This window comes from Pelecanus crispus, chromosome 11 (assembly GCF_030463565.1).
Source record: "Pelecanus crispus isolate bPelCri1 chromosome 11, bPelCri1.pri, whole genome shotgun sequence".
NCBI classification, from domain to species: domain Eukaryota; kingdom Metazoa; phylum Chordata; class Aves; order Pelecaniformes; family Pelecanidae; genus Pelecanus; species Pelecanus crispus.
Genome location: NC_134653.1, coordinates 19,812,731 through 19,825,085, shown reverse-complemented (window position 1 = coordinate 19,825,085; position 12,355 = coordinate 19,812,731). Strand labels below are relative to the sequence as shown.

At 45.7% G+C, this 12,355-nt stretch overlaps 1 protein-coding gene across 2 annotated transcripts; it reads right to left on the bottom strand.

The window, feature by feature from the left end:
• Positions 1-2,934: 2,934 nt before the first annotated feature.
• Positions 2,935-10,388, bottom strand: C11H8orf33 (chromosome 11 C8orf33 homolog). Of its 2 annotated transcripts, none has more exons than XM_075718975.1 (7): positions 10,290-10,388; positions 9,370-9,454; positions 7,328-7,465; positions 6,413-7,140; positions 4,785-4,875; positions 4,525-4,671; positions 2,935-4,387 (listed from the first exon to the last, which is right to left on the bottom strand). In XM_075718975.1, the coding sequence occupies exons 1-7, from the start codon at positions 10,296-10,298 to the stop codon at positions 4,173-4,175; spliced, it is 1,413 nt and encodes a 470-aa protein (XP_075575090.1). In that variant the 5' UTR covers positions 10,299-10,388; the 3' UTR covers positions 2,935-4,172. The 2 variants fall into 2 exon arrangements, with proteins under 2 accessions (XP_075575090.1, XP_075575091.1); XM_075718976.1 differs by having other exon boundaries at positions 7,328-7,462.
• Between the last annotated feature and the right edge of the window lie 1,967 nt (positions 10,389-12,355).

The following is a 12,355-nucleotide window of genomic DNA, read 5'->3' as shown; positions in this document are numbered from 1 at the left end:
CTAGTAATCAAAGCACTGTGATAACTGATGTCAAAGCTCAATCTTCTAAAGCAGTGTGGCTTACAAGCCTTCCTGCAGTTCTAACTATGAAAGCAGCACAAACAGTGAGCAGCAAAAAAATTTAAGCAAAGAAAATAAGACAACTTCGTCCTTAGAGTAAAATAACTTCAGCAGAAAGATACAAGATCATCCGTCACAGCTCCATATGATCTTAAAATAGCAGTATTTTTCCTCTTTTTTTGTTAAGGAACTGCAGGTTCAATGCTTATATAACTTCCCTTCTGTTACAGTGTTGCAATTGTTGTCTTGCTTGAAGTGATATGCTTTTCTTCTTTCTAATTCAAAGAAAAGATAAGTTAGGATTGGGGTTTTCCTCCCCAAAGGAAGACAATAGAATATTTTATCCTTTAAGGATCATTAGATGCTGAGTCTGCAGTCTACCCTCAGCACTCTTCAAAAAAATTTAAGTGGCAGAAGGGAATATTAGTCACCTGAGTTACAGATTCAGTAGGACCAATCTGTTGGGCTTCCTTCTGTCTTTGCTGGTCTTGGGAGAGGGAGTCCTCGTAGAAGTGGCTGCTGGGACTCAGGAGATAATTTCAGCTGAACTTTGCAGGGATTCCTTGGAGATCCTTTGTAGGCTGTACCTCAGTGACTCTGCCCCCCGCCCCGCCTCCCCCCCCCGCCCCCCCCCCCCCCCGATTACTCATAGCAGAAGATGGGCAGCCCAGGGACCAATAAATGCATTTCCACCGACCAAGCCCAAGGGAAGGGATTAGAAGAACTTACCAATTAGAGCCCAGCATCCAGGTTAACAGCCAAAATGGAAGCAGGGACAAGCAGCCACAAGGACAGGGCCAGTCTGCAAGGGGGGAGGCTGGCCATTGGTTGCTCTCTCTCCCCTGGAGGCAGGGTCTGTCTGGAATGGGATTGCATTTCCTAACCTTTGCTAGGGGGATCTTTTTACACATGAGGGTGCCAAGCCTAAAAGGAGCACAGATCACACCCAGATTTTATGCTGCCTCTGTGTGGAAACATTCTTGGGCTCACCCTGCCACAGAAACAACTCTAAAATTCTTCACTTTGTTCTCAAAAGTGAGACCTTTCCTCTGCTTTACTACGGTGAATGGTCTGAGAACAATTATAGCGTTCCTTCATCCCATTACTCACTTTAGGAATTGAGCCTCAGCTTTTACTTTTTCTAGACCAATGCTATTAAGGAAGTTTTGCTCTAGAGGCACTGTTGTACTTCACGCTCCCTTTTTGCCTTGTCTTTAAGTCATTCCTGAGGTCACAACCATACTGGAAGATCTTGTAAGCAGTTTGATGCCTACAAGCCTGGGCCTGGCACTGCTGTACTACATTTAGGTGGGCAGTCACCAAAGAGATAATAGTACCGCAAATCCAGTCACCCCTTCTGCACTGATCTCAAATGCATGGCACGAACCTGAGGAGAGGATGCAGAAAGAGACAGGCGGGTCAGAACCGAGCTCAATTTTCTACCAAAACTGATCTAAATTTCCTTAATGCAAGAACACTGGAACAGAGAACTGCAAGCAGATGAGAACATCTCCTTTCTCCCCCACCAGTGTATATTACCAATGCCTTAGGGCGTGGACCATGGCTCCAGCCACATATATTACAGTAACTAGTAAAGCCCTGACCCAAACTTCACACTGCTGTAGTAAGAGATGTCACTGAACCCTAAACAGCATTGAAATCCTAAAGAAAGAAATGCTAAGAGAAGAAAACAATTTTTTTTTTTTTTAAATGTCATTAAGACTGCATTGCGGCTCCTACAAAGGGGAACAGACTGATGGAGCAGCAACAGCATTCCCTAACTTCTAATAACATCACTTGTTTCCTCTTGAACAAATGATAATGCAGCAGAGATGCTTCAAACATTACAAAGCTTAAGAGTGAAGTAAAGACTGCTGTAATTTCAGATGCAAAATATACAGTTGCATCTTCAAGACACGATCATTAATGAAATAACTTGGGCACATCTGTCAAAAATGCAGGAGGCATCACCTTGACTATGAAAACAGGGAGCTGACACAGAAAGGCAAAATGCCTTGTCCAAGATCACACAGCCGACTCATGGAACTGACCCAGCCGACTCTGGTCTTGCACTCAAGTCCACAGGTCAAGCATGACATTCAGGGCTATGAAGTATCGCATCAATAAACGTTTGCCCTCTGAGTCCTCCAAAAATGAAGCACTGAGAAAGGAATATGGGTTGGCTTTGCAAGTCAGCACTACTTGAAGACCTCTGAAAAACCATGGGAGCCACTCGCATATTAGAATGCATTTTTCTCTGCCCTCTTTGGAGATAAACTGGCTAGATTAGGTCACACCAAATGTTCATCTCACCGGTATCTCTAGTCTAATTGTGAATGCCTAACAAATAGTATAAGCATGACCCAATTACGTAAGAATGCTTCCCAGAATACTCCTGCAGCCTTCCACAGCACAGGATTTTATAACATTTTAGCAACTCTAGCTTTACCTGAAACAAGACAAGGAAAAAAAATAACTATTTCCCGGACCGTAACCGCCTAGGAAAGAAAACAGCTTTAGTTCCAAGGTCACATACAAGATGCTCTTCAATCTTAGTAAATGGCATGAAAACACTAAAAGTTTGACAATGACACAGCTTTCGTATGTTTAATATAAAATCCTGGAAATCCAAAAAATCCTATATAGTGTTGTTCCATACAGTCAAAGTAACAGCAGTGCTCCTTGCCAAGTAAAATAGTAATCTGCTAACCTATTGATTTCCAGTTTTAACCTATTGATTTCCAGAAGTCTTCTCTGCATATTTCTCTGCATGAGATATGTTACCCAGGTTCAGTTTCTCCTTATGCCTAGACAGGCATTTAAAATATTTAAAACAAAAAAATATCCTCTCAGATGCAACTGACTGCATCAGAGCTTAGTAATAAAGTAAATTTTTTTGTAGCCAACATCAGATTTTTTGAAGTCTTTCCCAGCAAATGTTTTCCACCATCTCTCAGCTGCTCTCAGTACACCCTGAAATCTGCCTACACTCCCATTTCTCACTTCTCATATAGGATGACTGACTGGACTATAAAAAGGAAGGAAAGCAGTGCACCCTAGGGATGCCTGATACCATGTTTCCTTTTAAAGGACTTCTGTTCCTTCAGCTTTTTTAGGCTGAGTGGGGAAGATTTTCTGCATGAACATAGGAGGTGGGTTCAGTGGCTGAAGCAGTATTGAAACACTGGAGACACACATTCAACTGTTCAGAAAGCAAAAATTTAATACAAATCAGATGCAAGAGAATCTTTGGGCTCTCACAATTCATTTTACTTCCACCCAAGGTTTGGCATGCAGCTGATTTATCCTCCAAGTCACCAGTGGTTGTAACTGGGCTACTTATAAAGTAAAGTTTTTTTAAGAACTGATTGTGCATCCTTCCTAGCAGGCCGGAACCTGGCTTCAGCAACAGAAATTTTTCCCTGTCTGGAAACAACTGTCCTTACATTCCTGGGCTAGATTAAATCAGCATTTGTAGTTCTCTTCTAAGTCTGTACCTGTCAATTAAAGAAATGAATGAGCAAGAACGATTCTCACTTATTTTCCTCCAAGATCCTGAACTCATACTCTCTAGATGGCAGTGATTACACACGCTGCCCAGTGCTTTCTGAATACCAGAAGCTGCATTCACACAGACTCATATGGAGTGGAAGCATTCAACTATCCAGTATGCTTACACTGCTGAATCTTCACAGAAGCTGGATCTTCATTACAAACCATTCCCTTCTGTATGCATTGCTACCTCATCTGCTATAAAAGGTCTGCTCTATTGAAAAAGCAATAGGAGAATGGGAAAATCTCCCAGTATAAAAGACAGATTCTTAGGTTAATGTCAATTCTACAGGAATTAAAACAGATCCTTCCAGACTCTGTGCTGATCTTTTGCAAAGGTGCCTTTCCACAGTGTGAGGACAGATGAGTACTATGTAGACTGAGTCTTGGGGTCATATGTGTAGAAGGCAGATCTGTTTTAAACTTCTAGGTAAGGCACTCTGAAAGAGGATCCTTTCTTTAGGAAATACAGAGATTCTTGCATAACATTTTCTACTGCACAGCATCTTTCCACCGTTCTTCAGTTTATAGGAAATTTGGCACAGTTTTTAGCCACAGTTTTAGTCTAAAAGACTTTCCTGAAAGAAATTAAAGCGAAACTCTTCTTGGGAAGTTGTGAATTTGAATGAGCCTGCATTACATGTCCTGGGTGACTCTGAAGGGGATCCTGCTGAACCTTGGCTTTTCCCGCAAGCTCCTGAGCACTTCCGGATGAACTGGCAGTTCTTATTGCGGATGTTTCCCTTCACTTCCATGACCCTGGCAGATTTCGCAGCTTAAAGAGGGGAGAAAAGAGCAGTAAGAGATGTTTAGTCATCTCATATAGTGAGGTCCCACTCTGCAAAGCAGTAACAGAGGGCAGGAGCAAAGCCCTTTCCTCTTCACTTTTCCGAGCATGCGAAGTTCTCCCACCCATTTCCATGAGCTTCAGCTCTTTGCATCGCTCCTCCTCCATCTTCTTTCTATAGTCTCCAAACATGGATCTCATGAGCTGACGCTTCTTCACCAGCGGCGCCTTGTCATTGCGCAGTGTCTTGATCGCACGGAGAGCCTCCTCAACTGAAGCAGCGCAAAGAAGAAACAATGCACAGTTTGACTCCCCACTGGCTCTGCTCCTGCACACCTGCCAACCCCTCCCACAGGGGAGATCTCTCATTTACTTGAATACTTACCCTGTTTTGGAGTGGATTTCTGTGTCTTCAGGCCAAGTTCCAGCTGTTCCATACACCAGTCCACCTCTTTCCATAACTGGTCATCTGACTGCTATGCAACATGGAGCACAGTGAGCATGAGAAAATAAGTAATCCAAAAATTAGAGCAGCAGTTGCTACACAGGGAAAAAAAGGTATCTGCATAAAGTGAGGACTATTCCAAATTTCATGTTCTGGTGATGACTTCATAGACTTCATGTCATTTTCCCTATGGTGCTTTTCATTGTATAAACTTAAAGCACTGGAAAAATGTTTAGTTGCAACTCACTGCCTCTATTTGATAGATTTGGCTGCCATTCAGATGATGCAGTTTTCTGGAAAGCTGTCCAGGGCCTTTCCTCTGAAAGAAGGTATCAAATCAACTTACAGATGGGAGGAATAAGCACCAACAACACGCCCCCTCCCCACCCCCACCACCCCCCCGCCTCCCCCAACCTGCCCGAAATCAAGAAGCAAACAATAGACAAAATCAGAAGCTTGGTGTCTTGGCTCCTGCATGCTTGCTCAACCAGAAATGCATGAGAAGGCAGCTGAAGCCCATGAAGATGGAAGAAGCCAAGTCCCAATGCGCAAAGCCAGCTGGCTAACCGAGCAGTGGAAGGGAGAGAAACAGGGCTGCATCCTGGGGCTGAAGCGATTCTTAACTGTTATGTACATGTAAACACAAAAGCCCTCATGCCATTTCCTTATTTTCCTTACAATAAGTCTCCTTCCAATGGACTGGAGGGGCTTTGCATCACCTTCAAATCTTTCTACCTTTCTGGTACTCAGCAGCATTTATTGGTAGGGTTGTTGGTGAAGCAGCACTTTGGATGGAATTCTTCAAGAGGCAGGTGAACACTCAGTGCAACTTCAGTGCAGAATATTAATGAAAGCAAGTTTTTTGTAATTTTGTATTTCAGGATTGCTCAGCTGGCATTGTTTGTTAGTAACAACTACACCAGTGCTGAAATGAAAAATAAAATGAAGACCTGGACCTGGACCTTAGCACAACATTAAAAGCCTTCAGGGTGTGCCTTAATGGTGTGTTGATACAAAACTTGAAACTTCAGTTGATTTCTGGGTCATGCCTTACAGTGGGAACCTTCTCAAAAGCACCCTTAAGCTTTGCACCAGACCCTGCCACAGCCTTGGCTACAGCAGCTAGCAGCTCCGCACCTCAGCTTTGCTATTTGCATTATGTGAGCAATTCATCCTACCTGGTAACACGCAAGTCAGGGGTACAGTGCCTGCTTCAGCACGCACAGATACCACCTTGGCACTGGCTGAGGACGGTTACCTGCATTTTTTATTTTCTTTTTTTTTTTAAGAAAATGTGGCACCAAGCTTCCCAGGATTAGTCATCACAAGTCTAAACATGAAATGTTTCAGCACAAGCCTGAAGCAGACAATGAAGGACCATTAACTTCCTTTCCACTGATTAGGTTCCTCAACTATCTAGCAGAGAAAGAAAACAGCTGCTGTAAGAAATAAGCAGCAATCCTTGTCTTTCATCTCAAGCCAGTATGCTAACTTAAACTACACAGAGATGAAGTTTCTCTTTTGCTCAATGGTTTATAAATTATTGGATCCCATCAATATTTAAATACCTGAGAGGTCTCATCCTGGTGGGAAGTATGTTTATTCTGACATCCATTAGCTTCTGCCTTTGCCTTCCTGTTGACCTCAGTTTCTTCTATTGCCTTTTTACTGACAGATATTTTTTGTTTCTTCTTCTTTTTCTTCTTCTGGGCAGCTCCATGTGCTGTTGATTTCTCTGTCACTGTCTCATCTCCAGGAGCAGTTTCTGGTTGGGGGATCTTTAACATGACATGTCTTCTATCCTCTTTGGGTGCACTACCTGCAGTTTGAGTCAACTCAGGCTTCTGCAAGGCTGAAATCCATGGCATACCTGCTGATTCAGTAGGTGGTAAACTACCCAGCACTTTATGATCTGCTGCACGCTGTATATGTTGGCTTGCTGGAACTAATGGAACCAGAGGACAGTCTTCATCTGGTATGGCAAAATTCAAGGCAAACTTGGGTTCTTGTCCAGAGGCAGCAAAACTCAAGGCTCTGTTCCAGTTCTCCTGCTCGGTGGCTCTTACATTGGTTTGTATCTGCTCAGCACCACTGACACCAGGGACTGCTTCCAAAGGTGTGCCAGATGCTGCTGGGTCAATCTCAGAAAGTGTAAAATCAAATCGGAAGCTGTTGTCAGATGACATGAACCACTTTGGCTTTGCCTCAGAGATTTGGTCAGATTGTTTCCCATATACCACACCACCTGAAGCATGATCATTGCTTTGCTGTACTTTCACATCACCAGGTTTCATGTCTAGAAAAGATAAAGAATAATGTTTCTATCGATACGCCAGTTTCCTACTATGGGGATACCACTGCTACTGCAACTCCCTCTGCAAGGCACTGCCACAGGGAGGTGATCCAATCGAAAGCTGCAACTTAAGAAATCTACAGAAAAGAACCAAATATCACCATCCCCTGAAGGCACAGTTCAAGCTCACCTGCTTTCTCCATGCTCTTCTGATCCACAGCCATCTTGAGACAATAATCCCCAAACACATGGTTGATCACTTGTTGCTTCTTCACAAAAGGAGTCTCATGGGAGTGCAGGACCTTGAGAATGTGCTGTGCCTCCTCTACTGCACTCAAGAAAGACCAAGAGAGACAAGAAACAGGTTATGGTGGGCCTTACAAACCATATTGTGGGATGTTGATGACTGGGTCTCCTCTGAATGTGTTCTGTGTTCATATTACCTCTGACTAATCCATGACTGGCATTCAATTGAAAGGAAACTCCAAGTGCTTCTAGAAACTGAAATACCGTGAAATGTTCTTAAAGGAAAAAAAATAATAAAAAAAAATAGATCTTAACTGCTTATTATACACAGTGAGAATCTTACACTGCATTAAGTGCACTACTAATGGCACCGAAGCTACACAGGGCTTAACAACCCTTCCCCTGAAGCAACTGACAAATCCAAGAGCCTAGCTCAGTATCTCTTCGCTGGAAAACTGGAAAAAATCTGACTGAGTAGTGAGCACACTCTGAAAAGCAGGACTCTTGTTTGATTCTCTTATAAACTGGCCTGACCACAATAGCAATCCCAATTCTTTGTGTCAGAGCAAATTTTCTAAAAAGCATAGTTGTTCTGTGCTAGCAGTCCCCAAAGATCTGTTTGGGAACTCCAGATATGCACAGTCTTCTAGTGTTTGTCTCACACTTCAAGCCACAAAAAAGCTTGATGTGCTAGACTAGTACTTTTGAATGGGCACACACCCATCTCTCTTGGCTGCAGTGCACCTCTCTGGGAATCTCTCTGAATGAGCTGTATCTTGCAGATCCAACACTGAGAGTCACATACTAGGAACAGAGTAATGGCACGCAAATACAAGGCAGAAATGCCGCAGAGGGGCTACAGCCACCTACAAAAGTGGGATGTATCTTCATAGCACCTGAGTGTCAGGGTCCTGAGCACACATTTCCCCCTAATTCAAGGGGTTTAGCTGGCTGCATTCAGGGCCTGCTTGCTAATGAGAGCTGTTACAAAAAGAAGAGCTAGAAAAAGCTTCAAGGGAACCTCTCCCCTCCCTCACTTGGGAGTTATTTTAAGCTGAGGATCTCATGCATAGCACTGCTGCAGCAAGGTACCTCACTGATCCAGACCTTGAATTCCTGGCTAGATCTTGGATCTGCCTCATCACCGCAGACTTCTCTGGTAATCTGGACTCCAGGCACAGCCTGGTTACGATCAGCAGTACTGCTTTGCTTTCCTGGGTCAAGTACTGTGCAAATGGGCCTTTTCTGGCCAAGTCATTGCCTCTGCTTGCCTTGTCACTGTGTTCAGCTCCTGCCTCCCCTCCAGGAGTAGCCTTCCCCTGCTGCTTCTGGACACTAGATACCAGGTGTAACAAAATGGTCTGATGCCGAAGCATGGTGTGTGGGCATGTGTTAATCACTGCCAAATCCTCAGGGGCACCAGCAAACACTCATGTAGGCATATTACAAAGGGTAGCCACACCCCACCTCTAAATGTTAAGTACTAGCCATCAGTAGGAGCATGACATATGTCTTCATATATTTACAAGTTGGACTAGATCAAACTGTGATTTTCTGAAAAATATTTTATAGAATTTTATCTTTCATGCAGTTTCTTCTTGGAACAAGAACAATGAGGAACAAGCTTCACAAAAATAAACCTACTTGTGTTTAAGGGCCAGACGCACTGGCACAGTATTTCCTTAAGACTGGAAAACAAAAGCAGAGCTGTAGGAGAACCAAACAAGCCGTTAGATGAGAAAATGAGAACATGAGAAAGAATACAGAAAACAAGGAGAGTGAATGCCACAGGAATGAAAGATGAAGCTGCTTCCAGACAGACAGTTCTTAAAGTTCAATGCTTTACCTTGTTTTGTATTTAAAACAAATCTCATATAACACAGGAATACAAAACAGATGGAAAAGAAGAAACAGAAAAACATCCAGGTCTGCTAAATCAGAACTGAGATTGGAATATGGCTGCAGACTGTGAGAAAGGCAACACACCTTGTTCTGGGGTTGGGTTGAGAAGATTTGCCTCCAGCTGTGAAATGCACCACTCCAGCTCATCTTGGAACGTGCCCTGGGGAGCCTTCAACATGGGATGGGGGAAAGGCACATGTTTAAAAGAAGCAGAAATCTCTCACCTGCAAAATTGATTCCAAACCGGAGTTTTCTTAAGTCCTCTCTCCTCTTATGCAGGAGATCAGACTAGTGGGTCATAAACCCCTTTTCTGGCATTACGCTTGAGGTGAGCTGTGTAACAGCTCAATTTATACCATAAATCAACACAGCACAGGGTGGGACACAGGCCCTGCAATTTTCCCTATTTGGAAGGCACCAAATGAGCCCTCTTCATTACAAAAATTAGAGACAATAAACTCTTACTAGCAGCAAGCAATCCATTCCTGGCAAGCTGAGACTTCTCACAGATTGTTTTCTTTCTTTTTTCTCCTCCTCCCTTTTTAAAGGCCCCAGAATGGAAGAATTCTCATTTTCCTGAAGCCTATTCTATGGCATAATATGTCCCCACAGCAGGAAATCTCCCTCCAGCACAGCTCTGGCAATACACAGAACTTATCTTTATGCTAAACACAAGTCCTTAAGACTACCTTTGCTGTATTTTTACCCTGTATGCCTCCTGCTAAGCAGCTGCAAAGTAAGGCTTAGAAGTCTGTCTGTGAACAAGACAGTGGTTACAACGCATCAGGAAATGAAAAAAAAAAAATCGTGCCTTAGCAGAATAACGAGGTGACCAGGAATTTGGAAAGGTAGGCACAAGTGCTAGGGAAGTCCTTTAAAGAAAACCTCCCGGGAGCTGGGCGCACTGCTGCGGGCTGGAGAAGAGCCTGGGCCTGGAGAAAAGTGCCTCGGCAAAGGGCCGGTGGAGAAGCGAGAGGCAGAGAGGGACCGAGCAAAGCTCTTACCCGCTCCATGCTGGGCAGCCTCCGCGACGCCACGGTGAGAAAACCTGGCCCCTCTGCCGCCGCCCACCTCCAGTCACGGAACAGCGTGTGGGCTCCCGAGCTCCAGCTTCGCCCGGGCCGGCGACGGCGATGGCGATGGCGATGGCGATGACACCGGCACCGGCACCGGCGACTGGGGCCCGAGACTTCCCTGCCGCCCCTTGGCCACCGGGGCCGGTCCTGGGGCAATCACCGAGGCCCGGGTAGTGAAGGCAGGAAAGGGGCGGGCGCCGTGCACCGCCCAAAGACCTCCCCCCGCCGCGGTCCCCTCGCCGCCACTCCGGCCGCTCCCCGGGCCCTGCGCCTCCGTTCCGCCCGCCGCGCTGAGGGGAAAGCGGGGCCTGCCCGCGCCCGCCTCGCCCCTCGCGGCCCCCGCACCCAGCACGGACCCGCCAGGGAGGGACGGGGAAAGGCCCCGCTGCCGGCTAGGGGCGAGGGGCTCGTCACAGACCGCCATGGGCCACAACCGCCATCGGGGCGGCCCCTCCGCTCGGCCCGGGGGGGCCAGCCGGCACCAGCCGGCGGCCTGCCCATCCATCCGGTGCCAGCCCTCGCCGGACACAAAGCCTTCCTCTGAAGCCGGGCGAGCCAAAGTTGGGGACGCCTCGGGAGGAGGCGGATCAGAGGAGCCGAGCTCCCACGTTGGCGGTGCATTTGTTCCCCCACAAGCTTGCCTTGCACCACAGGGAGCTGCTGGGCCACATTTCCACTGCGCACATGGCTGGCTGCGGCTTCCCTCCATGGGACCAAATCCCACGGCACCTTCAGGAGCACCCACATCAATGTTGTCCCCATCAAGATGCAGAGGCACAAGAGCCATGATGCCACTGGCAGTTTGTATCCCAGCCTGACACATGCCATGCCACCATACACCACCACGGGTAGGGTACAGCGTATTTTCAGCAGACAAAAAAGGGTAATACACATATACAGGTATTGTCTAATTCCATTTCTATTTTAGATTTCCTTTTGATTATTCAATTTTGTAAATAAAAAAAGTTAGACACCTTGTTTCATATGCATTTTTTTCCCTTGGATTTTTTTCAACAGCAGTCAAAAGTGCCCCCAGTGAGATTTGGAATGCTGTAGCATGTCACATTTCACAGCACAGTATTTGACGTCTCTTTCAAATGCTTCAAATCATGGAGGTTATAGTTTCTGCTGACATTGGCAGTTGATGTTAGAAATTTTCCAAGGCTGCCAGTTATTCCAGCAAGGGCTCTAAAGTGCTAGGAACGCACTTCTAAATGTTGCTGTTAAAGGTTATAAAAAGGTACTGGAAAAATCGGCACACTTCTGCCAATCCCAACCACACTTTGGTTTTGCCTTAACAACCTCCACCCTTGCTAAGACTTAGCCCTTGCCTAAGGCCTCCCCTCACTACAAAAACTATCTAATTGGTTTGAAGCTTGTCAAAGGTTGTCTAAGACTTATCTCAAGGCTTTTCTGACTGCAATAGGTTTGAAATCAGCTGTCCCCATACCAGTACCTGCATAGGAGTCATAATTTAGTGTCCCCTTTTTGCGTTCAATCCCCAGGAGCTGGGCAGAATGCAGAGATGCTGCCTCCAATGCAGTCTCTACCAAGCACCCTTGGACAGAGAAGGGGGAGGCATTAGGGCAGCAAACAGCCCTATTGCCAGAGGAGCCCAAAAAACCGATCTAATTGGTTTGAGGCTTGTCAGAGGTTGTCTAAGACTTATCTCAAGGCTTTTCTGACTGCGATAGGTTTGAAATCAGCATCAGTCTTCACATAGAAGTGTCCAAGTGTCAGGAAAAGAGCTGACAGTCAAGTATAGGCGAAGATAATGAGCACGGGAATAATGAGCTCTCAGCAACTGTCTTTAAAGGCCAGAATCCCACTGCAGTTCTCCTCTTCCTCAGTCCCTAAGCTGGACTGAGGGCTTGTGAGCCCATCACTACCAGTCTGGATGCAGCCCCTAAAGCAAAAGCTTCCTGTCTGTGGCCTGAGGAACACACAAACCCATCAGATGATGCAAAGGCTCTACTAGGTATGGCTGGGCACAG

Bases quoted from the DNA above. Each gene is read 5' to 3' on its own strand.
- C11H8orf33 (XM_075718975.1), bottom strand. The intron at 7,141-7,327 runs GTGAGCTTGAAC...TATCTTTTCTAG, and splicing joins GAAGAGCATGGAGAAAGCAG to ACATGAAACCTGGTGATGTG. The intron at 4,388-4,524 runs GTGGGAGAACTT...CCCCTCTTTAAG, and splicing joins GCTGAAGCTCATGGAAATGG to CTGCGAAATCTGCCAGGGTC.